Below are 26,523 nucleotides of genomic sequence, written 5' to 3'. Positions count from 1 at the left end.
CGACAGTCAGCAGTTTACAAGACAGAGGGATTCCTCATTGTTTTGTGTATCCTATTATTATAATAAGCACTTTGGGTTCACTCGCACGGATGATATACTCAGCCAATCAAATCGCGAGGAAAACCACTCCCGTATGGCATTGACCAATAAGAAGCCTGCATTGATAAACATGGGTAGGACTCCCGAGAGCGAGGACTGGGGACAGGAAGTCGCTTATCTTAGCGTGGATGCTAACGGTAAACTGTAATATTTAGCCACACCTCGCAGGTCCATCTCCCACAAACAAGAATGGATATAAGTTAACAATGACTGGAGAGAAAAAGAAGAAAAAGCGGCTGAACCGCAGCATTCTTCTAGCCAAGAAAATCATCATTAAAGATGGAGGCACTGTGAGTAAAACATTTCTTTGTGGCACTTAGCCATATGCTAGTCAGTGCTAGCAAGCTATCTTGTCTGTCATATCCTTTGGCAACCTGTCAGACACCTTCTGGTGGTTTCGTGATGTAAACTCGTATCTCTTTACTGCGAGGAGAGATGAGCAGTTGTTTATAAGAGACAATAGTTTCATTAGACAGCCAACAGTGAAAACAACAAGCCAGCTGGCGAGAAAGCCAACCTGATCGATCATGGCTTGCTTTTTGACATCGAGTGAGTTGCCTTATGTACAAACCTGGAAATGAAACTGAAAGCTTGGAATTAGGATAGCAAACAATTTAGTAAGAGAAATGATATATATATGGTGACAATCAGTTACAGAAGTGGGTGTCCCATCAGAACAGAAATGAACATGATTTTTATGACATATGTTATGTCCCACGGCTCACCTAATGTGTTCTTAATAAGAATGATGTGTTTATGGATTTATCAGGGTGTTTTGGTTGTAAACTATTTTAAAAGGAGTCAATTTGGCCTTAAAATGGCAAGGCAGCTGTTAATCAAGGATGTATTCACATGATATACTGTGTAGACTATGGCATCATTGTCCATTGAGAAAACACTCCTCCAGGTTAGACTTAAAAATATCCGAAAAGACAGAAAGGGCATTAAGACACATTATCAAGGAAGAAACACCTGAAAAATCATGGTGTTTAGTGGTTTGATGGTGTACTCTGTGTTTGCAACTTGTTTTTGTTACCATGGTCTAATGCAGGGTTTCAAATTACAAAAATATCTGTCTTCCTTTCTTCACTTTCAAACATTTAAACCTTTCAGCTTTTAACATATTTCATTTTTTTAATCTTTAGTTTTTGTTTACACTGCCAGTCAAAAGTTTTTGAACAATAGTATTTTTTAAAGCAGTCTCTTCTGCTCTTCAAGTTGTATTTATTGGATCCAAAGTACAGTAGAAACGGTACAATTTTGAAATATTTTTGCTATTTATAATGACTGTTTTCTGTTTGAATAGTTTAAAATGTAATTTATTCCTGTGATTTTAAAGCTGAAAACATTCTTATATTCTGATTTGCTGCTCAAAATATATTATTATTATTATTATGTTAAATGTTTTCAGGTTTCTTTAAATAGAAAGTTCAGAAGAACAGCATTTATCTGAAATAGAAATATTTTGTAACATTCTAAATGTCTTTATCATCACTTTTGATCAATTTAAAGCATGCTTGCTAAATAAAAGTATTAATTTAATAAAATAAAAATAATACAAGTATTAAAATTATATTGACTCCAAGCTTTTGAATAGTATAGTTTTTAATGTTACAAAAGCTTTTTAATTCAGATAAATGCTCATCTTTGAATCATTCTATTCATCAAAGAATAACATAATAAAATATGCTCAACTGTTTTAAATATTATTATTAATATTATTATTAATAATAATAATAAACATTTCTTGAACTGCAAATCAGCATATTAAAATGATTTCTGAAGGATCATTTGACACTGAAGACTGGATAATGATATTGAAAATGTAGCTTTGATCACAGGAATAAATTACATAAAAAAAAAACAGTTTATTTTAAATAGTAAAAATATTTCAAAATATTACTGTTTTTGCTGTATTTTTGATCAAATAAATGCAGGCTTGGTGAGCAGAAGAAAAATCTTAAAAAAAAAAAAATCTAAACGTTCAAAAGCTTTTGCCTGCTAGTGTAATATTGGTAAAAAGCACTAAACTTCTGTCCACGAAAATGTTAGAAGTTACATAAATGTAATAAAGCGAACCACCTGACTTTGCTTTTCAAATGCAGTTAAAATTAAATCGCAGCCTTTGATTTTGATAAGATATATCGCTGTTTTATTGTACAGTCTCATTTGTTTATTTAATGTTACATCCAGTTTATTTAATGATTTTTTTTTTAATCAACTCTTGTCACAAACCCTCTTAGATCTGTTTGGAGAACTCAGGTCTAATAGTAAAGAGCAAATAAATGGTCAGTTTGTTCCAGGCTAAATTACATGTTTGCTATGAAAGTAAATATTTTTCTTTGACCCATGTAATTTGAACACACTACTTGTTTTCCCAGAAGTGTAAGATGGTTTTACACTGTACCATAAATAAGTTGTACATAACAAGAGCTTTCTAATCATTGACTGTACAAGCAGTTAGCTTGAAAATCCTGGAAGTCAATTTTAGGGCTGCAACTAACGACTATTTTAATAGTCGACTAGTCACCGACTATTGAAACGATTAGTCGACTAATCGGATAATTATTCAATTTTTCTCAAATTTAGCATGAGATTGCTTTAATTATGTGGAAAATTATAGTAAACACAAGAAAGAAGGGGGTACTTCAATAAAAAATGCATATTTTGCTGCTGATAGGCCAATTCATACTAAAAGTAAATAAAAATGCCCTGTCTAAAACCAATTAGGCACAGTGCTCGGTCAGTACAGACATAAATGCATAAATTAAGAAACTCTATAATTTTTTTAATGGACAGGCACATTTGTTTTATAAGAAAAAATAAATTAAAATCAAGTAAACATGTTCTTCCTGTAAACCATCAGCAGCAATAAAACAGTAAACAAAAATGTATATCCAAAACAAAACGTATTGGCTTCCATGTTATTTAAATCTTACCGAGGCCAGCCAAACTCCGTTTCATTCAACTGTCCGACGTGCTTTCTCTTTAAATGTTCGTGCATCACAGAGGTGCTGCCGTGATGCGCAAGGACTGCTTTACAAACCATGCAGGTAATATTTTAATTCGCCGTAGCAGGCTAAAATGCTCCCAAACTTTACTCCTGTTTCATACATACTCAGTCTGCAGTGCGTCTACAGTCCGTGTGTGTTACGTATGCGGTGCAGAAGAAGCACAGACTCGTTTTGCTTTCACACAGAACGCGTTTGCAGTCCGTACATTGTGAACGTTCTAATCCGTTAACATGGGTGTGGAAAAAAAAAACGCACTGCAGACGGAGTATGTGTGAAACGGGTGTGTTTTGGTACGCGCAGCTGCTGCGTTGGACGCCGCCATTTCTGTATGTTATCGCTCAGCATAGAAGCTGCGTATGTGCGACTCTCAGCAGAAAGATGCCTCACTCGGTTGTCTGGCGACAACATCGACAATGAAATTCATTGTCGACTATTTCTATTATCGATTTTTGTCGACAACGTCGACGAATCGTTGCAGCCCTAGTCAATTTAATACTTTGACCCAATAGCTCTAGGTATCAACAAAAGCTTTCCAAACTCACCAGTTAATATTTTGATCTTCTAAACTTTATTGAGAGCTTTCTTTAATGCATTCGAGCTATTCAAGCTGTGTTTGCACAGTTAGCCATTCAGACACAGGCCACATCTCTTTCTCTCTCCTGTTTCTAATGACCTGTAGTATTGCATGCAGGCTTGCTGCGTACCATTAAGTCACTTTCGATGTTCAATAAGGGCGGTTTTGAGTTTTAGTGGTTGACTTAGGGCAGGATCACATCCAGAATTTGTGAAAGCTTTTTCAGTGCACTAAATAAATAGCAAGCAAGTGTGAGATAATGAATTTGGCATTGTGGGCCCTTTGGACCCTGTTATTGCATGCTATGATCTTGTTTATTTAGTGATAATAAATGGCAATAAAGCATCTGTTATGTCAAATGTGTTATGTGTATTATGCATTCCTTTTATGTTGTTCACATTAATCCCTGTTTTTAGTATCATAATTAGTAATGTAAACCCTCCTTGTTTTAGCCACAGGGGATTGGAGAGCCCAGTGTCTATCATGCGGTGGTGGTTATCTTCCTGGAGTTCTTCGCCTGGGGGCTGCTCACCACTCCCATGCTTACGGTAAACCAGTTTTGCTTTGTCGCCTTCATTCACCGTTTCAGATCAGAGGGAATTACGAGCCTCCCTTCCTTTTGTATCCATGACAAGGTGTGACATTTCCCATTGCCTGGATCCGAGGAGCCTTGTATGAATTTCTGAATAAATGAATCCTGATCAAATGCTCTCGGTTTTAGTTGATGAGGGATGCATTGTGTCGGCAGAGTATAATGGACCCGGCGATATTAAAACAACATCAAACAGCCTCATGCTAATAATGACCTTTTTATTCTCAAGGCTAACTGGAGGGGTTGTCAGGCTACATGGTTGTAAATGAAGCTGAGCCTGTGATTTACTTTGTAACATTGTGCCAAGTGTTTTTATGCCGGTCAGCATGATACTATTGTTGACGCTGTATCCAGTATAGTCGCAGCATGCTACACAACGTGCTATTTGCAAAACCGTTTGCCCGAAAGTGATCCGTGGCTCTTAGTGTAACCGCTGCTTCCTTATGATTTACGCTGCATGCAAAGTGGAATTGCAGTTTCCTTTTCTTGAATAATGCATGAATTGAAAGCGGTGTTTGGTTTGACTCTCATGATGGGTCAGAAGCCTCTTAGAGTCAAATCTAGGCTGATCAGGCCAAGCTCAATACATATTAACATACATTTTAATGTATATTTGTAGTATAAATATAATACTAAAAAAATACAAGATTTAATTTTACTGCTATTAATTTCAGTTGTCAAATATTTCCAGATTTGTTTTCTCTGTTGGTTGTTTCTATGGAAATGCTGTACAGAATCTGGGGTCCGTTCTTTGTACCTGGCTTACTACATCCAAGATCAAATCATCGCGCTAACTATGAGCTCGCTATTCCGGTTCTCCGAACGCACCTGTTGTTGATTAGTATAGCTGGATGAAGTAATTTGAGATCACTGGGTGGCTTAAAAGGGGCTACGTATCGATAGTAGAAACATTGATCGGCAACTCTTTGATTGGTCGGTGAAAATGTCGAAGGAGCGTGCTCAGTATTTTTCTGCAGCAGAGCAAGAACTCTTGATTGAGAGATTTCAGGAGTTTCGGAGTTTAATTAAAACGCAAGGGAACACTGCAAAAGCAAGGAGAGAGGGCTGGCAAAAAGTAGTGAACAAATTAAATGCGTTAATGCTGCCCATGTTACATGTTTTTTCCTTTATGTTATTTTATTTATATTTTTATTTTTTTTATACACTACCGTTCAAAAGTTTGGGGTCAGTAAGATAGTCTTTAAAGAAGTCTCTTATACTCATCAAGGCTGCATTTATTTGATTAAAAATACAGAAAAAACAGTAATATGTGACCCTGGACCACAAAACCAGTCATAAGGTTAAATTTTACAAAACTGAGATGTGTACATCATATGAAAGCACAATAAATAAGCTTTCTATTGATGTATGGTTTGTTAGGATAGGACAATATTTGGCCGAGATACATCTATTTGAAAATTAGGAATCTGAGGGTGCAAAAAAATCAAAATACTGAGAAAACCGCCTTTAAAGTTGTCCAAATTAGGTTCTTAACAATGCACATTACTAATCAAAAACTACATTTTTATATATTTACAGTAGGAATTTTACAAAAAATCTTCATGGAACATGATCTTTACTTACTTTCCTAATGATTTTTGGCATAAAAGAAAAATCAATAATTTTGACCCATGCAATTTATTTTTGGCTATTGCTACAAATATACCCCAGCGACTTAAGACTGGTTTTGTGGTCCAGGGTCACGTATTGCAAAATGTTTTTACAATATAAAATAATGTTTTTTTATTTTAACATACTTTAAAATAGAATTTATTCCTGTGATGAAAAGCTGAATTTTTATCAGCTGTTACTCCAGTCTTAGGGCGTGTTCACACTTGGCGTCTTTTTTCAAACTGCCAGCGTCTGTTTTACATTATAATCCTATGGAGTAAACAGTCTTTTCAAAAAAGTCCTGAGCGCTTTTTTAAACGCCACCGCCGGCGTCTTTTTCTGCAGCTCAGAGCGTCTTTTCAAGTTGAAAAAAGTTTAACTTTTCTGAAGAAAACGCCCCACGTCAAGCGCTTTTTTGAGATCTGACCAATGACAAGCGAGCAGCTAGACCTGTCGTTTCTATAACAACAAGAAAAATGGGAAAGTTGCCGCTATATAGACTTTTATTTTATTGTTGTGAACCGGATTCGCCTCCTTAACTTCAAAAACCGGTGTGCAGCATTGCTAGCTTCTTGAGCCGCACATCGACATGTACAGTAGAGCCGTTGAGCTTCAGGCATCCCTTTTTCGAGTCCCGGCTCGCAGACCTTTCCCGATCCGCCCCCCCCTCTTTCTCTCCCACTTTGCTTCCTGTCTAAATACTGTCCTATCAAATAAAAGTCAAAAATGTCAAAAGAGAAAAGAGCCAGCTTCCTTTTTTATCGACATTTCTGCTCCACACATAGGCTACGGTTGCTGCTGTTGTTATAGCAACAAAAGACGCCCTCTGCTGCAAAACGCGTCCGATTTTTTTTTTTTTGTAACTAAAAAAGCGCGCCTGTCAACTTTTTCTTGTCAAAAAAGACGTCAAGTGTGAACACGGCCTTAAGTGTCACATGATCCTTCAGAAATCATTCTAATATGCTGATTTATTATTAGAATGATCAATGTTGGATAATATAAACAGTTGTGCTGCCAAATATTTTTTGGAACCTGTGATTTTTTTTTTATTTAATTTTTTTTTTCCCCAGGATTCTTTCATGAATAACAGGTTTAAAAAGTACAGTGTTTATTCTATATATATATATATATATATATATATATATATATATATATATATATGTGTAAATTATTTATTATTAACTTTTAATACATTTTTAATTATTAACTTAATACATCCTTGGTGAATAAAAGTATTAATTTCTTAAAAAAAAAACAATAAAAATGTACTGACCCCAAACTTTTGAATGGTAGTGTGTATATATATACGCACACTTTCTTGCAAGATACTTTTCTTTTCCCACGTGAGTCAGTCCGCGTCAGTCGTGCTCTTTAACCAATCAGATGTGACCTCGCCATTTCAACCAATCATAACCCACCAGGAGCGCAGCCTAAATCCTGTTTACGTGAAATAAACCTGCTCCTGAGGAGGTTTAAGCTTACGGACCTGTTGCTATGACACCAAGTCCGAGATGCGCATCGAAGAACGAAACAATCCAAGATCAGGACAAATCCACAACAATCAAATCCAGCTAACTGAGTTAGCGATGTACGAAGAACGGACCCCTGGTACTGTATCAGTATCTGCAAATATTGGCATTTTTCTTTTGTTATCTGTCTGTTCTGTGCGTAATTCAGCAACACATCCATATAGATTTATTATATCAGCCTTGATATAAGTTATCGGCCACAGCATACAAAAGTCTAATGATCAAACTTTTTTTTTTTTTTTTTTTTTTTTGCATTTAATCTTTTGAAATAGGATTTTGACGTATTTAAAATTGTCATTACCAGTCAAAAGTTTTGGAACAGTAAGTTTTAAATTTAAATTATTTCTACTATATAAAATAGCTGTTTTCTATTTGAGTATATATTTTAAAATGTAATTTATTCATGTGATTTCAAAGCTACATTTTCAGTATCATTACCCCGGTCTTCAGTATGACATGATCCTTCAAAAATCATTCTAATTTGCTGTTCAAGAAACATTTTTTTTTTTTATTATCATCAATATTTGAGTCAACGGTTGAGTACTTTTTTTCCCTCAGGATTCTTTGCATAGAAAGATCCAGAGATCAGCATTTATCTGAAATAAAAAAGCTTTATAAGCATTATACACTATAACATTTAAAAGCTTGGAGACAGTTTTTGTTTTTAATTTTTGAAATTAATACTTTTATTTAGCAATGATGCCTTAAATTGATCAAAAGTGATTATAAAGACATTTATAATGTTACAAAAGATTTCTATTTCAGATAAATGCTGTTTTTCTGAACTTTCTATTCATCAAATAAGCCTGAAAAAAATTCTACTCTCTTGTTTTCAACATAATTATGTTTTTTGAGCAGCAAATTAAAATCTTTGAATGATTTCTGAAGGATCATGTGACTGGAGTAATGATGCTAAAATGTAGCTTTGAAATCACAGGAATAAACTACATCTTAAAATTGCTGTTATTTTAAATAGTAAAAATATTTGTAACATTTTACTGTTTTTGCTGTACTTGGATCAAATAAATGCAGCCTTAGTGAGCAGAAGAGACTTCATTAAAACATTGAAACCTTACTGTTCAAAAACCTTCGACTGGTGAAGTATGTTAAAATAGAAAAATAATGTACCATATTATATTTTCGCTAGTGTCAGTTTTCTAAGTTATGTCACTGGCTACTGGTAGTGGCTAAAATTCAAATAGTTCCTAGTTGCTTAATGTCTTGTATATGACTAAATTGACCATTCATTGTCCTCATTTCCCAATGTGGGAGGAGGATTTGCATTTAGTTGGTGCAATTGAGCCAGAGAGTCGCCTCAGTGCTCTTTGCTTTGGCCTTTTATTTGATTAGTAGCCTCTGATACTGAAGCACTAATGAGCCTAACAAACCCTTCCAGCTGAACACCGCACTGACAAGTCTTATGTCTCAGGGAGAGGCACAGTTTTGCTTTTTCAGACAGTGCAATCGAGCTCTGCTTCAGTGCTCCCTAAAATCTGAGTGCCATATCAAATTAACACAGCAGGTGAAATGTGTTTTCACATGCTTTGTTTTCATCTCCCGACAGAGCGACGGAACAGTCTGTTCGCAGCATTCATTCTGACATTTAGAGTGGGGAGAAGTAACATTACATTTCAGTACAATTCAAATTCACATATCATTTATTAGGTGAGGGTGAAAAAACAGTTAGGTGAAGAAACATTAAGTGAAGATGAAGAAACGCAATTTATTCCCATTTCCCGGATTGTGCAGAACTCAACTCTGGTCGACATGCTCTTTATTTCTCACAGTTGCATTATGGGCTTGTAAGTCTGTTTACATTTCCATGATGTACGTTTCCAGCAGTGACTGATGAAGAAGTAATAGTATCAGGTTTTGTTTTCGCTCATTGTATGAATCTGACCTATATACAAGAAGAGTCATGGTGCAGGACAATACATAGAAAGTCATTGACAATATAAAAAAAAAAAAAAGGTTATTGATAATTCAAAATTGTTGCTTCACGTCTGTTCTTCAAGTCTGTTCTATCTGTGCTGTTATAGAAAATAAGTGGTAAATGCCATGAAACATTTTCAAGAAAAGACCATGCCACCGTATAAGTAAAGCCAAATATTCCCTGTTAGACACTTGGACCTCTTGGAACTAAAGACTTTGTCTTTGAATTTGTATATAGGTCAATTGATTTGTTTCCCAGTCTTGAAAGAACAGATCTCTTTTGTACACTTGTGTACATATGTAAAACATTCACGTTGTTGTATACAGTGAGTTTAATGATTAATCAGGCTGTGGGAATAATTGCTTCAATTAGAGGCCTGCACCTGCCAACAATGCTCAGCCTCAAACAGAAAGCATTTCACCTCTCAGAATGCACAAGTAACGGTTGTTTTAATACAGCCTTGTCTTGTACTTTATGTGTTTAGCATTTCTTTGCACAGTCAAAACAACATATTTTGTACTTGAGGTGGTTATTTTGTAACCTTCAAAAAGAAAAGCAGCAATAAAATATGACACATCATTTTTCTAGAAAAACGAATGACCTGTTGGATTGTGTGGCAAACTGGGCTTGTGGACTACTTGGGTATTTGACACTGACACATACAGATTACAGACATCTTACCACCCTACTAATAGGGATGTAACGGTATCAAAACTTCACGGTACGGTAATACCTCGATATGAATGTCACGGTACGGTATTTATTGAATCATTTACAGGAAAATCAAAACTAATGAAGAGACTCGAAAAAAGTGCCAGAAGTGCTTATTAAACAGTTTACATGAACACTGAACATATCAATGGCATACAAATTAGCCATATATCACTTTGAAACAGGAACTTCAATTTTAATAACCAAAAATTATTAAACCATGTAAAAAATAAAAAATAAAGTTTCAATTTAGTATTCTAGAAAACAGAAAAAATAAAAATAGCAGCCTACTTATTGCAGCTGACCCATGTGCTGAATGAGTATTTGAGAACAATCACCTCATTCACTCACACACTCACTTATTCAGACAGAGACAGGGTTTTTTTAAGGAAAATTAGCATATTAACATTATCTGGTAAAAGCTGGGATCTCTGGGCATTTACAATGTCCCCTGCAACAGAAAAAAACCTCTCGCTTGGGACCAGAGTATGTGAGCGGAGTGGAGCGGCAACAATTTCCCCTCCGCGCTCTGTGCATTTAATAATCGCTCCACTCCAGCTTCCAAGCTAATAACATCAGCATTAAAAGAGTATAATTGCTGCTTTATGCAGTGCAAAGTTTGTAATGAAAATAAAAACACATTTTCCTCAGTTATTTTACTTTTGGAGCGCTGCATTTCTTACAGATTTCTGCTCATTCGAAATCGGATACCATTACATTTGTTTTAATGCATTAACAGAGTGATTGCGTGTGAATAAGTGCTGTACCTGTTTAAATGATGCTTTCACCTGAAAATATTAAGTATCTAGAAAGAACAAACTTGTGAACTATAATTTACCGTTCATATGATGTCCATTGCCGTCATCATAGCCTTCACATTATTTCTGATTTGAGTGATCCATCTCTGTCAAGCGAAATATGTTTAGCATGTGAATTCCTGCTTAATATGCAGTTATATTACGGACCGTTGGCATGAATTGTTCTCATGATGGAGCGGTGGTGGAGCGCTCTTGGAGCGAGTTAAAACCACAACGCTCCGACTTTTCAAACATCCGCTCCTCCCTCCATTCAGAATCACACCGCTTCACTCCGCTCACATACTCTGATCTGTAGCGACAACAGACCGCAAAGGATGATGGCCACGCCTGGGCTGATGGGAATTGTAGTTCCTACCCGTTCGCTCCATTTGCCTGAGCAAACTTTTCTCAGAAGACCTTTCGTTTTATCGAGTCATGCGACCACGGTAGTATCGAAAAAATTTGCTATTGCGGTACGACGGTATTTACAATACCGTTACATCCCTACCTACTAATAAATTTTTTTATTTAGAAATGAATTATGTTATCTTTGGAACACATTGAATATTTCTGATGAAATCTGAGAGCTTTCTGATGCTGCATAGGCAGCAACACAACTACCATGTTCAAGGCCCAGAAAGGTAGTAAGGACATTGTTAAAATAGTCCATTTGACATCAGAGGTTCAACCGTAATGTTATAAAACTACAAGAATGCTTTTTGTGCGCGAAAACAAATGACTTTATAAAAAAAATATTTTTCTTTGTTTTGAAATTAGTCTAAACATGTATTTAAATTGAGATGTTCATGATGTCTGTGCAAATATTTCTGAAGTGTCACCTATTCCTTATTGTTAGCCGGCAGTAGCAGTGCTTATTTGAGTTTTGTCAGAGAGTAAACCTAGTAAATTACCAGCGTATGGTTATTTTGTAGCTAAAAGATTCTGTTTACAGCGTACATTTATGATCAATCTGTGTTTTCATTTCAGGTGTTACATCAGACATTCCCCCAGCATACATTCCTGATGAATGGACTTATTCATGGTGTCAAGGTAGGACATTGACTCTAGTCGTTTACTTTCACTCACTTTTTGCTTTTTCCTCTTTTCCATTTCTGATGTGAAAAGAGATAAGAGTCATGATTTAAGCTCGCTACTCTTACGGTTGCCATGTTTGTTCATGATAAGCTCTGGTCATGCAGTGATACCGTTAAATATGGTGAAGTGGGTACATAATGTACCCTTTTTAAACTTGACCGATAAACAAGATTCTGTGATCCAGCCTGACCCGAGTGTTACTGTCAAATAGCAAGTTTGTCACATCCTGATAAGCTCTGGTCATGCAATTGTTTTTGTAAGTTTAATTGGTAATGTGCCATTTAATAGAGTCGTGTGCTTGTGTATTCACTCAGGGCCTGCTGTCTTTTCTGAGTGCTCCATTAATCGGCGCTCTGTCAGATGTGTGGGGCCGGAAGTCCTTCCTGCTGCTCACTGTGTTCTTCACATGTGCTCCCATCCCTCTCATGAAGATCAGCCCATGGTATGTCTCTTATATGAAAACAAATGCAGATAGGCAAGACTCAAGACTCACCCACTATACTGCCCTCCAAAGGCAAAGTGCAGTAACTACACATTTGGTCAATTGAGTTAAGGCTTAAAATGGGCTTTGTGACAACCATTTTGTCTTGTGGCAAAGTCTCCTGGTTCAATTTTGTCCCGTTTCAGAGAAACGAGAGTGTCACAATCGCAGTAACTACAAAATCCAAACCAATACCATATATGGTGTAAAAACTTTAAAGGAATTTTTCTCAGTTTCAGTGTTGGCGTAGTTACTGCACTTTGCCTTTGTAGGGCAGTATAGCTATTGTAATTGTTAGAATGGCCATGGATCAGCAATCTCCATGTAAAACAGATTGTGCAGACCAAACCGTAAGTCATAGAGACTTAAAACTTGGAGGGATGGTGGTACTCTCACCACCAACAACGTCACCAAGGTTTGCCCAAATCGATCTGATGGGGGAGCTACAGCCATCAAAAGTACAAACTTGCTCGTAACTCCTAAACCATCAGTCGCAGGCTCAAGTGTCTTATGTTGTTGGAATCCTTGGCTCACACCAGACAAAACGCCTGACTCAGATTCAATGGTGAGCCTGGCGAAATTTGCGGGTATTTTGGATTTTTATTTTTTAAGCGAACTAGTCCTAGGTTTTTCACCCAGTCGAAACCAAACCAGTGTGTGCAGAAAGATTCTTTGGAGAGTGAATATCAATAATTTAAAAAAAAAGTTTAACTTTCGACTTGCCATCACAAAGGGATGCTGAAACGTTCAAAAGGGGTAATCGTGGAGCTTGTCCACTTGGTGTCGCTATAGGGGGGGAAAAACAATAAAATGGCTGTATTTGCTCAACCATTTGTCCTATCAACATGAAAATTGCTTTTAATTGTCTTAATCTAAAGTGCCACAAGTGTCTATAAGGACATTTGTGCATCTCAAAAAAACATGGCTGCCATTGGCCGATGAAATTTGAGCACCTATTTGACAAGGTTAACGGATGTCAATCAGAACGAAAGTCAGTGGGCCTGTTTGATTCATGTCCCAAATTTATGTAAGAAATTTTAAAGAAATCAGCCACTGGGGGGCAATATTGCATTTTTCAAGGGCGTAAATGATTGAACATTCCATATTTTTGTTTTTACACATACTATTCATATCATATGATAGAGCTCCTCATTCTGGACAACTTTGCTGTCAATCAAATTGTTTGTTAAATAATTGAGAATATGTGAAAAACCTACTTTTACAAACTAGTCCTAGGTTTTTTGCTCAATTTGAAGAAAAAAAACAAAACACTGAAATACAGTTCTCTGGACTCTCTAGGTCAATAATTATCAGAAAAATGTTTCAGTTTACACAAAATGTTACAAATCCTAAAGGAAAACTCAAAACTTAATGAAACCTGGTGAGCACATATGACAGGTCAAAACATATTATTTCTATGGTAAAATTACCTGGATATCCCAAAAATAATTTAAATGATGTTTTAGTGATTATTTTTTTTATTTGGTTACGGGCTTGCTAAATGTCTTTTTTCATATGTGCTTAAATGCCTTAAAGAGCTTGAACCCTGATAACCGCTGCTTGCAGTGATATTTTGCTCATTGTCATCTTAATTTTAAGCTGTGTTGGAACACTTTTGCCAAAATTGTAATTGTCATATACAGTCGTTGTTGTTGTTTTTTCTTTTTTTTTCTTTTTTTTTTTTTTTTGTCAAATGTTTATCCATTTTAAGTTTATTTTTTATTTGTTTCCTTTATTTAAATAATTAATAATAATTTGCAACTTTTTTTTTTAATAATTGTAATGTATATTTGGTGATCATCTCATTCTCTCCATCTGATCCTACAGGTGGTACTTTGCTGTGATCTCCATGTCCGGTGTGTTTGCGGTCACATTCTCTGTGATCTTTGCATATGTGGCTGATATCACCCAAGAGCATGAAAGGAGCACTGCATACGGCTTGGTGAGAAGAGGACCATGATTCATGACTTCCTTTTGATGTTGTGCTGTAACAGCAACTATATGTGCAACAGCAATTACTTTTTTTTTTTTTTTTTTTCTTAGTAGCGCTTAAGTAGATTTTGGTTTCCTGTTGTTTTGACGGCTGTCTGTGGTTTCCTTTTTGGCTCTGCAAATAAGAGATGAATGTGTTAATTGTTGATGAACATTTCCCGTTGCGGTCAGCACAATTGATCAATCTCAAGATTCCGGTCCCCTCCCACAGGTATCGGCCACTTTTGCAGCCAGTCTGGTGACAAGTCCAGCGATCGGTGCGTACCTGTCAGAGGCGTATGGAGATACCCTGGTGGTCATCCTTGCCACAGCCATTGCCCTGCTAGACATCTGTTTTATCCTGGTGGCGGTTCCTGAGTCCTTGCCTGAGAAGATGAGACCAGCTTCATGGGGAGCCCCCATCTCATGGGAGCAGGCAGACCCTTTTGCAGTGAGTCACCGGTGTTAATGACAACAGTCATAGTGTCAATATTCAGTTGACAGCTATGAATAATTTATAATTTAGTAATTAATATGAAAGCACTACATTTCAAAATGTTGGGGTCAGTAAGATTTTTTTTTAAATATGTGCTCATTAAGGCTGTCTGTTTAATTAAAAATACAGAAAAAACGGTAATATTGTGAAATATTATTGCATTTTAAAATGGTGGTTTTCTATTTTAGTGTAGTTTAAAGTATTATTCATTTATGTGACGCAAACTGAATTTTTACCATCATTACTCCAGGTTTCAGTGTCAAGTAATTTATTATTAATAATGGAAAAGTTGTGCTGCTAAATTTATTTATTTTTTGGAACCTGTGATGTTTTTCAGGATTGTTTAATGAATAAAAAGTGAAAAGAACAGCATTTATTCAAAATAGAAATCTTTTCTAGCAATATAAATATTTACTATCACTTTTTATAAATTTAACACGTCATTGCTGAATAAAATAATTTTCTTTCAAAGAAAGAAAAAAAGAAAGAATGAAGAAATTTACTGACCCCAAACGTTGAGTGTATATTGTTACAAAAGGTTTCTATTTTAAGTAAATGCTGTTCTTTTTAACGTTTTAATCAGAGAACCCTGAAAAAACATCACAGGTTCCAAAAAATATTAAGCAGCACAACTGTTTCCAGCACTGATAATAAATCAGCATATTAGAATGATTTCTGAAGGATCATGTGACACTGACTGGAGTAATGATGCTGAAATTTCAGGTTTGCATCATAGGAATAAATTCTATTTTAAACTATATTAAAATAGAAAAAAACTATTTTAAATTGCAATAATATTTCACAATATTACAGTTTTTTTCTGTATTTTAATCAAATAAACGCAGCCTTGATGAGCTGAAATAACTCAAAAATATTAAAATCTTACTGATCCTAAACTTTTGAACAGCAGTTATTTATTTATTATTAAAGAAATTATTTCATTCAGCAAGGATGTATTAAATTAATCAAAAGTAACATTTATAATGTTACAAAAATGTTTTTTTTTATTATTATTATTATTCATCACAGAATAAATGTTTCAGAGTTTCCTCAAAAATACTAAGCAACACAACTATCTTTGATAATAATGCATGTATTTAGATTATTAAATCTGAATATTCCGAATTCTAAAGTGATACTGAAGACTGGAGTAATGGCAACTTAAAATTCAGTTCTGTCATTACAGGAATAACGTACATTTTAAAATGTATAAGTAGTAATACTTTTCAATATTACAGTTGAGACAATTACAGTTGCATTTACTATAAATAAATGCATAGCTAATAAGCATTAATGAGGCTTATTAAAAAATATATTGAACACAATCTTTTGAACATTACATACATTTATAAAACATTTTTTTATTTTCCTATTTAAAACATTTTTGAAAATGCTGTTTTGCATGTTCCCACACTTGTAAATCACTACCAGTGTCAATACCATTTTGATGAAAAAAAAGAAAAGAAAACAAACAAAAAAACCTGTGAGCTGCTGTAATGCAGCAGGCATTTGAAGAAGAATGAGGAAGATGTCGTCTGTCATTTACTAAATGAGTCATTGCTGTGTTGCTGCCCACTCATTCTCTCTGTGTCAACCTTCCTCAGTCTCATGACTCTTTTTGTTCACAGTCCTTGCGTAAGGTGGGCCAAGACTCCACAGTTCTTCTGATCTGCATCACAGTCTTCCTGTCTTACCTGCCTGAGGCTGGACAGTATTCCAGTTTCTTCCTGTATCTCAGACAGGTACAGTCCACACCTTTTGTATCAATGCCACAAAGACACACATCTGTAACTCTCTTATGTACAGGCATGGCAGATCTCTGAGGTTGTAGCTGCTGTTCGCTGCAGGTGGCATAAACATACAGTGACGTTTATGCAAAAACAAACCTTGTTGCAGCTTAAGCAAATAGCCAAAAAGTGAGTCACGTATCCGTGAGTCACACAGCACATAGCCTCCCTCACCCTCCAAGTAAATAGTTAAATAACTGTTCTAACTGCATGAGAAAGTCATGTGATTTTTACTCCTCTGCCACTGAACTTAAAGTACATCCATCTTGCGGAAGGTTGTTTGCCCATATTTCAGAGCAGAGCGTCATGTGGTTTTGTGAAATGCATGCATACATTTGATCGCTGCAGTTCTTAGAAATATCGTTACGTAACACTTTCTTTTCATCTACTCTCCAAATGACAGTTACTGGAAATGACATTATTGAAAATTGATCTGCATAAGGAAACACAATGAATGACACACTCTGATGTTGATGTTAATAGGTTTTTATATTATTAAATCAGGTTAATTTTACTAGTGTTATTATAAACTGATACTATTAGAACACTTTACTAAAATTAATATCTAAATTAAAAGATAATAAGGACAAAAGCACATAAAAGTACTAGGAAGATCTATTACATTAAAACCTTAAATTACTTTTAAATACTTTTAAGTACTAAAATTATTAACTAAATTAAAACTCAGAGAGAAATAATAACATGAACAATTTTAAATATATTTTTTAAAATTGACAAAAGCACAATCACAAAAGCTAAACAATTTTAACATTTTTTTTAATAAAAATTGCAAAAGCACATAAAATTACTAAATGAAAATCTTAAAACTAAGACAGAAATAAAAATACAAACAGTTTAAAAATATTTTTAAAAATAATAAAAATGACAAGCACATAATTACTAGGAAGATCTAATGTACTACAATAAAACCTTAAATTATTTTTAAGTACCAAAATGATTACCTAAATTAAAACTGCCACAGAAATAAAAACATAAGATAAAAAGACAATTTTAACATTTAAAAAAAAATTATGTAAAGATTACAAAAGCACATAAAATTAAGGTGTAATATATTAGATAAAAACCTTAAATTACTTTAAGTACTAAAATATTAACTAAATTAAAACTGAGACAGAAATAAAAAGATAAGACAATTGTAACATTTAAAAATATATATAAAAATTACAAAAGCACATAAAATTACTAAGATGTGATATATTATATAAAAACCTTAAATTAGTTTTAAATACTAAAATATTAACTAAATTAAAACTGAGACAGAAATAAAAAGATAAATAATTTTAACTTTTTTTTAAATAATAAAAATTGCAAAAGCACATACAATTACTAAGATGTAATATATTATATGAAAACCTTAAAACTAAGACAGAAAAAAAAAAAAAAATTAAAAATATTTTAAAAAAATAATAAAACTAAGACCGAAAAAAAAAATGTAAACTATTTAAAAAAAAAAAAAATGACAAAAGCACATAATTACTAGGAAGATCTAATATATTACAATAAAACCTTATTATTTTGATGTACTAAAGTATTAACTAAATTAAAACTGAGACAGAAATAAAAACATAAATAATTTAATAAAATCAAATTTTTAACTACCCGACTTTTGTCTTCACTTCCCAGGTCATTGGATTTACATCGGAAACAGTTGCTGCCTTCATTGCGGTGGTGGGAATTCTGTCCATCTTGGCTCAGGTTGGTTTCCAGGTTTTACCCATCCGTTCCATTGTAAGTTTGTACTGCCTGACTCTGAGCAGCACAGCGTGTGTTCATTCACACTAATCTGCTCGCTGTGCGAGTGTGTCAGGCGTTAGGTTGTAAATGGAAGCCAGTGAAGATTTGCTGAGTAATGGTTCATCTTTCTGTGCAGACGGTTGTCCTGGGAATCCTGATGCGTTCCATAGGGAATAAGAACACCATCTTGTTAGGACTCGGCTTTCAGATCCTGCAGCTGGCCTGGTACGGCTTTGGCTCCCAGCCTTGGTAAGTTGATCATCTAGAAACCCACTAGAGGGCAGCAAACTCTGTATTAGACCTGGTTAAGTTCAGTTTGTACTTGACATAAATACTTATTGTGGTGTTTCATGAGCTTTATTTAAAGCACTTGAACAAAAGGTTTTACAACTAGATACTTTCTTGAAACATAATTGAGAAAAAATGGAAATAATACATGATAAGATGTTCTGCCCTGCTTATGACTCATTTATCATGCCATTACATGCATCATTTACATTTATGCATTTGGCAAACTTTTATTCAGAGCAATTTGAGGGTACTTATTTTTTTTTTATTAGATCTTGCTTTCACTGGGAATCAAACACGTGACCTTGCTGTTGCTAGTACCATAATTTACTCTTTGAACTATAGAAAAGCTATCATCATGTTATCTATCTGTGTCTCTTGGCTGAAACTCAAATAGACAAGTAAACATGACCTCAGCAGTGTGTTTTGGATCAGTGCATGTTCCTGAAACCAGTTACACATGCACGTAAACTAAAACAGATTGAGAGTCTGTCTGTGTGAGTGAAGGAGAGAGAATCTGATGGTTGATTTTTGTCTCTTAAGGATGATGTGGGCCGCTGGAGCCGTTGCTGCCATGTCCAGCATCACCTTCCCAGCAATCAGTGCCATAGTGTCCCGCAACGCAGACCCCGACCAACAAGGTAAGACGAATACAGCCACACCACAGTAACAATAGCAAAAAACGGGTCCGATCTTAATAATAATATTTATATACAAAATCCTCTGGCTGGCACATTTGGTTAAGATTAGCTACAGAAAGATTATGATAAGCCATTGTTTATTGTTATTGCATGGTAATCAGCATAATATTCTATCAGCCAGTGCAGAATAAACCTGTTCAGTTTACTTTTACCCAATAATGACTGTCTGAATTTTACTTTTATTAATTTGTTGAATTATTATTAAGGATGCACCAAAATTGTAGTTGATACTAACATGCCGATTAAATGTTATGGATAATAGTTAAGTGTTGAGTTGAGATGAGTCACTCAACTCACTTAACTCAACTCACTTAACTCAACTCACTTAACTTAACACAACTCACTTAACTCAACTCACTTAAAGGAGTAGTTAACTTTCAATTTACAGATAATTTACTCACCCCATTGTCATCCAAGATATTTATGTCTTTTTTTCTTCAGTCGTCAAGAAATTAAATTTTTTGAGATAAACATATCTGGAAATTTCTCCATATAATGGACTTAAATGGTGCCCCGATTTTTCAATCTTCAAAATGCAGTTTAAATGTGGCTTCAAATGGCTGTAAACAATCCCAGCCGACGAAGAAGGGTCTTGTCTACCGAAATGTTTGGTCATTTTCTTAGAAAAATATATTTTTACATACCTTTAAGCACTGAAACTCGTCCATCACTAGGGCTTGTAGTGCGCGTTCTCGACTCCACGTAAGTTACTACGTCCACTGTGCTCTGCAACGCAGCGAATGCTTGAAGCAGTCCCATCACCTGACTCGCCGATTGTTTGTAACAGTGGAACAGATGTGGTCCAGTCGTGACAGCAGTGAGATTCCTGCTCCGTTGGAAATGGCTGGCATTTTCCCCACTTGCACCACCATCTCGTCTCGTTTGAACGCGGTCTGCCTGAGGCTTGTGTCGTCATGGCCTTTGCAGTTTTCTCTCTCTGACAGAATTCATCGTCTGTGTATTCCGGCTCAAAAAGGTAGGAAACGGTGAAAAACTCCATCTCATGTGCTCCTCCAGCTTCAAAGTCGTCCAACATCGTTGTACTTTATGTTGTACCTTGTTGCTAAAAAGTATTTGATTGCGTTGCACTTCTCTCTTCTCAAGTTCGCTTTGTAAACACTGGGTCTGTAGTTTCGCATACGTCACGCGTGACCTTTCGACGTGAGTACGTAGGGTCGGGAATGCGCACTACAAGCCCTAGTGCTGGACGAGTTTCAGTGCTTAAAAGGTATATAAAAATATATTTTTCTAAGAAAATGACAGAACGTTTCAGTAGACAAGACCCTTCTTTGTCGGCTGGGATTGTTTACAGCCATTTGAAGCTGCATTTAAACAGCATTTTGAAGATTAAAAAATCGGGGCAACATTTAAGTCCATTATATGGAGAAATTTCCAGAAATGTTTATCTCAAAAAACATTAATTTCTTGACGACTGAAGAAAAAAAGACATAAACATCTTGGATGACAAGGGGGTGAGTAAATTATCTGTAAATTGTTGTTCTGAAAGTTAACTACTCCTTTAACTCAACTTAACTCAACTCACTCGACTCACTTAACTCAACTCGCTTAACTCAACTCGCTTAACTCAACTCGCTTAACTCAACTCACCTCAGTTAACTCAACTCGCTTAACTCAACTCAACTCGCTTAACTCAACTCAACTCGCTTAACTCAACTCAACTCGCTTAACTCAACTCAACTCGCTTAACTCAACTTAACTCAACTCAACTCACTTAACTCAACTCAACTCACTTAACTCAACTCACCTCAATTAACTCAACTCACCTCAATTAACTCAACTCACCTCAATTAACTCAACTCACTCAACTCACTCAACTCAACTCACTTAACTCAACTCACTCAACTCAACTCACTCAACTCAACTCACTCAACTCAACTCACTTAACTCAACTCACTCAACTCAACTCACTCAACTCAACTCACTTAACTCAACTCACTCAACTCAACTCACTCAACTCACTCAACTCAACTCACTCAACTCAACTCACTCAACTCAACTCACTCAACTCAACTCACTCAACTCAACTCACTCAACTCAACTCACTCAACTCAACTCACTCAACTCAACTCACTCAACTCACTTAACTCACTCAACTCACTTAACTCACTCAACTCAACTCACTCAACTCAACTCACTCAACTCACTTAACTCAACTCACTCAACTCAACTCACTCAACTCACTCAACTCAACTCACTCAACTCAACTCACTCAACTCACTTAACTCACTTAACTCACTTAACTCAACTCACTCAACTCAACTCAACTCACTCAACTCAACTCACTCAACTCAACTCACTCAACTCAACTCAACTCACTTAACTCAACTCACCTCAATTAACTCAACTCACCTCAATTAACTCAACTCACTCAACTCAACTCACTCAACTCACTCAACTCAACTCACTTAACTCAACTCACTTAACTCAACTCACTCAACTCAACTCACTCAACTCAACTCACTTAACTCAACTCACTCAACTCAACTCACTCAACTCAACTCACTTAACTCAACTCACTCAACTCAACTCACTCAACTCACTCAACTCAACTCACTCAACTCAACTCACTCAACTCAACTCACTCAACTCAACTCACTCAACTCAACTCACTCAACTCAACTCACTCAACTCAACTCACTCAACTCACTTAACTCACTCAACTCACTTAACTCACTCAACTCAACTCACTCAACTCAACTCACTCAACTCACTTAACTCAACTCACTCAACTCAACTCACTCAACTCACTCAACTCAACTCACTCAACTCAACTCACTCAACTCACTTAACTCACTTAACTCAACTCACTCAACTCACTCAACTCAACTCAACTCACTCAACTCAACTCACTCAACTCAACTCACTCAACTCACTTAACTCAACTCACTCAACTCAACTCACTCAGCTCACTTGAGTTAAGTGAGTTAAAGGTGCAGTGTGTAATATTTAGAAGGATCTATTGATAGAAATGCATGTTTTCAGATGTGTATAAAGACCTTGTTTTTATTACTTTAGAATGAGAAATTTCTACCTACATACACCGTGGGCCCCCTTACATGGAAGTCACTATTTTGAGCTGCCTGCCATGTTTCTACAGTAGCCCTAAATGAACAAACTGGTCTACAGAGTGCGTATTGTCACTATGTTGTTCTTGATGAACAAGTAATGTTTAAATGTTATGGCTAATAGTAGTTAAGTTTAGGTTGAGAAGTTAAGAGGTTAAGTTCAGTTAGATTGGGTTAATTTTTTGCTCCAAAATTTAGCTCCAACCCTGAAAAAAAAAAAAAAAAAAAAAAAAAAATACCAACCTGTATCCTGAAGACCTTGATTAGCTTGTTCAGGTGTGTTTGATTAGGGTTGGAGCTAAACTCTGCAGGGACACCGGCCATCGAGGATCAAGGTTCCCTACCCCTGCACTACAGGTTAGGATAACAGATAGGTTAAGTTAGGTTTATTTTGTGTAAATGTAAAATAATGCACAAATCATCTATATTAATTTGAAACTAAATACATTACATGTTAAGTTGGGTTAAATAATGTTAGGTTAAGTTGGTTTAAGTTAGGTTTATTTTGTGTAAATGTAGAATAATGCACCAAAATCATCTAAAATAATTTAAACTAATTACACTACAGGTTAAGTAAGGATAGGTTAAGTTAGGATTTTTTTTTGTTTAATGTTTATGAAAGTAGTCTCTTATTCTCACAAAGGCAGCATTTATTATCAAGAATGCAGTGAAACAGTAATATTATGAAATTATTACAATTCAAAACAACTGTTTTCTATTTTAATATACAATTGTAGCCATTACTCCAGTCTCACATGATTCTTCAGAAGTCATTCTAATAATGCTGTTTTGGTGCTCAAGAAACTTTTTTTTTTTTTATATATCAATGTTGAAAACGGTTGTGCTGCTTAATATTTCTGTGAAAACAATGATACATTTTTTTTTTTTTCAAGATTTTTGTTTCTTTACTGTTACTTTTGATCATCTTAAAAGGATAATTCACCCAAAAATGAAAATTCTGTCATTAATCACTCACCCTCATGTTGTTCCAAACCAGTAAGACCTTCATTCATCTTCGGAACACAAATTAAGATATTTTTCATGAAATCCAAAAGCTTTCTGACCTTGCATAGACAGAAATGCAACTGACACATTCAAGGCCCAGAAAGGTAGCAAGGACATTGTTAAAATAATCTATGCTACATGCAACCAGTTTCCTTTTTCTTTTCATTTTTTCTTTTTTTAAGAAGTGATTCGAAAAATGCACTCTCATTCAATCTGTCCCATTTCTCTGTTAGGTGTGGTGCAGGGGATGATCACGGGAATACGAGGACTCTGTAACGGTCTAGGTCCAGCGCTCTACGGATTTGTCTTCTACCTGTTTCACGTGGAGCTCAGTGAAATGGACCCCGCAGAGAGCCCAGAGAAGGGTGCCAAACCCAACATGGCCAACCCTACAGATGAGGTGAGCAATATTACGCATTAAGAAATAGCTCTGTATTACGAAACACGCACCAATCCACAAATCTCTCTCTATCCGTGTCTTTTCAGAGTGCCATCATCCCCGGCCCTCCCTTCCTGTTCGGAGCTTGCTCAGTTTTGCTGTCTCTACTGGTTGCTCTCTTCATCCCAGAGCACAACGGCCTCAACATGCGGCCCGGCAGCTACAAGAAGCACAACAACGGCGCACAGAGCCACCTACACAGTTCGCAGGGCGGACCCTGCGAGGGCAAGGAGCCTCTACTGGAGGACAGCAGCGTATAACCCCACTGACGAGGGGGGACGGGTAACGGACCCCAAACCCTCTTACAATCACCACCCCAACCTCCCCGAACGCACACGAGCAGTGCACCGTTTACACAAGATGACATCACTGTCCTCTCTTGTTCCTTTCTTGGAACCGGTGCAGATATTACAAGTGCGTAACTGGGCCAACCGGGAGCTGACCTTGGCCTTGAGGAACAGGAAGTGGAGCTAAAGACATTTTGACTTGCAAAATGCGAGCAGACGAAGTTGTGTGCCGATACAGACTTGGTGACGGTTTTCCTAATTTTTACTGTTACGTAGTTTTGTGGGGTTTTTTTTTTTGTTTTTTGTTTTTTGTTTTTTTCCCCTCTCTCTCTCTTTCAGAATTTCAACATAAATTATATAAATGTTCCTCGTCCAAAGACCTGGTAACTGTAACAATAGGGAACGTGTCTGTCGTGACGTTACAGGCTAACTTTTGATGTGCTGCTTTCTACTGGTTCTTCTTGGTTTTGTACTACAGTTTAAAAAGAAGAGCGCTGCTGGAGAAAGCAGCTTTCTTCTCTAAAACGCAACCAGGAAATGTAAGAGAGAAGGTCATCAGCATCATTTCACGCAGTCATCACTGTTGTATCATCAGATAAAGTGGTTTGTACTATCTCCTTTGCTATCATGGGAGAGAGGTCTGTCAGAATTCATGCAGGGGGAATTTAAAGTTGCCTTTAAGTGACTTTCTATCGCAATTACCAAACCCAGATGAAGACTACGCTCTGAAAAGGGTCAATCGTATCGCTCCTGTCGGAGCCTGCGCATATTTCAATTCTCATCTATCGTCCGCCTCGCCGCCAGAGCTCCCTGTGAACGTCAGCACTGCCATGTTACAACAGGCTAGCAGGGTTACGAGCTTATTGACCGCATAGCTAGTTTTCATATTACCGCAAGCACTGATGTGGGTGGAATAGCTTAAATGTTATTGGATGAGCGTCGCTAGATCCAGTGAATTAATATCACACATGCTGCTACTGTAGGATGTACAAGGTTACAAAGTTCTGTGGTATTATACTAGACTCTAAACGTGGTATTTCTATTAGAGCTGAGCTTTTCTGGGCACGTCGTTGTAATTTTAGACCCCAAATTTTGTGGCCGATTTCTATTTGCGGTGCATTTGTCTTTAAACATTTTTATCAAATCGCAACATGGACGTTAGATTTTTCCGGAGAAAACCTCAAGTGCATTCAGATCATGTTTTCTTTTTTTTTTTAAACCAATCTCTAAGTTTCGTTTATTTGGTTTTAGGTGCCATACCTATGACTTTGTCTTTGTGTGTTTTTATTCATTTGTGAGTTTGACTTTCTGGTTTTCTTTTACTATTTTCAAGAGTTCCACAGGCTTAGTCATGTTGTTTTTAGCTAACATTTTGGACCATTTATGTTCTCTTACAGCATTGAAAACCAGGTAAATGTTATTTAAAATGGACTGAAAGGGTTTTGTCCTTTGTTTCGCATTGATCTGTATGACCAAACTTGAATGGAATTCTTTGTCTTATATCCTAGCAAGGAACGGAGACAATGGTTATCATCCTGTTTTGTACCTGCGTAATTACTTCTTTCCACTAGCCACTAACTTGCAAAGAAATCTGGTGTTTGCCTCAGAAGAAAAGCCAATTAATTTGTGCCTAAAATGTGCTCTAAAAGAATAGAAACCGTATATGTGAATGGCGAACTGGCTGTAAATATTAGGAACTAATGAGAAACTATTTATTAAAAGTTTATTGATATTGAAGTCTTTGTGTTTTCTTCAAAACAACAAAAAAAAATTGAGGTATAAAAATGGTTAATTGTGAATTTTTGTGTGTGGATGTCAGCTAAAATAAAAAAAAAGGTTAATTATAGTATTCCTGACATCTTCCTCTTGTTTCTGATAACTCAAATGTGGCCTTGGACCACAAAACCAGTCTGAAGTAGTATGGGTATATTTGTAGCAATAGCCAAAAATACAATGTTTGAGTCAAAATTATAGATTTTTCTTTTATGCCAAAAATTATTCAGATATTAAGTAGAGATCATGTTCCGTTTAAGATATTTTGTACATTTCCTACCATAAATATATCAAAACTTAGTTTTTGATAAGTAATATGCATTGCTAAGAACTTTATTTTGACAACTTTAATAGTAATTTTCTCAATATTTAGATTTTTTTTTTTTTTGCATCCTTAGATTTCAGATTTTCAGAAATTGTCCTATCCTAACAAACCATACATGAAAAGCTCAATTTCAAAAATTGACCCTAATGACTTGTTTTGTGGACCAGGGACTAA

The 26,523-nt window shown here is 35.8% G+C and overlaps 1 protein-coding gene across 1 annotated transcript; it reads left to right on the top strand.

Annotated features, from left to right (window-relative positions):
- Positions 1-204: 204 nt before the first annotated feature.
- On the top strand, positions 205-25,968 carry mfsd14a2 (major facilitator superfamily domain containing 14A2). Its single transcript, XM_073848740.1, has 12 exons — positions 205-389; positions 4,140-4,235; positions 11,848-11,910; positions 12,270-12,397; positions 14,264-14,378; positions 14,640-14,858; positions 16,532-16,645; positions 18,335-18,406; positions 18,582-18,694; positions 19,277-19,374; positions 23,759-23,925; positions 24,012-25,968. The coding sequence occupies exons 1-12, from the start codon at positions 306-308 to the stop codon at positions 24,222-24,224; spliced, it is 1,482 nt and encodes a 493-aa protein (XP_073704841.1). The 5' UTR covers positions 205-305; the 3' UTR covers positions 24,225-25,968.
- The last annotated feature ends 555 nt before the right edge of the window (positions 25,969-26,523 follow it).

The sequence above is a fragment of the Garra rufa genome, chromosome 10 (genome assembly GCF_049309525.1).
Source record: "Garra rufa chromosome 10, GarRuf1.0, whole genome shotgun sequence".
Lineage (NCBI taxonomy): Eukaryota > Metazoa > Chordata > Actinopteri > Cypriniformes > Cyprinidae > Garra > Garra rufa.
This window is presented reverse-complemented; position numbering and strand designations above follow the sequence as displayed.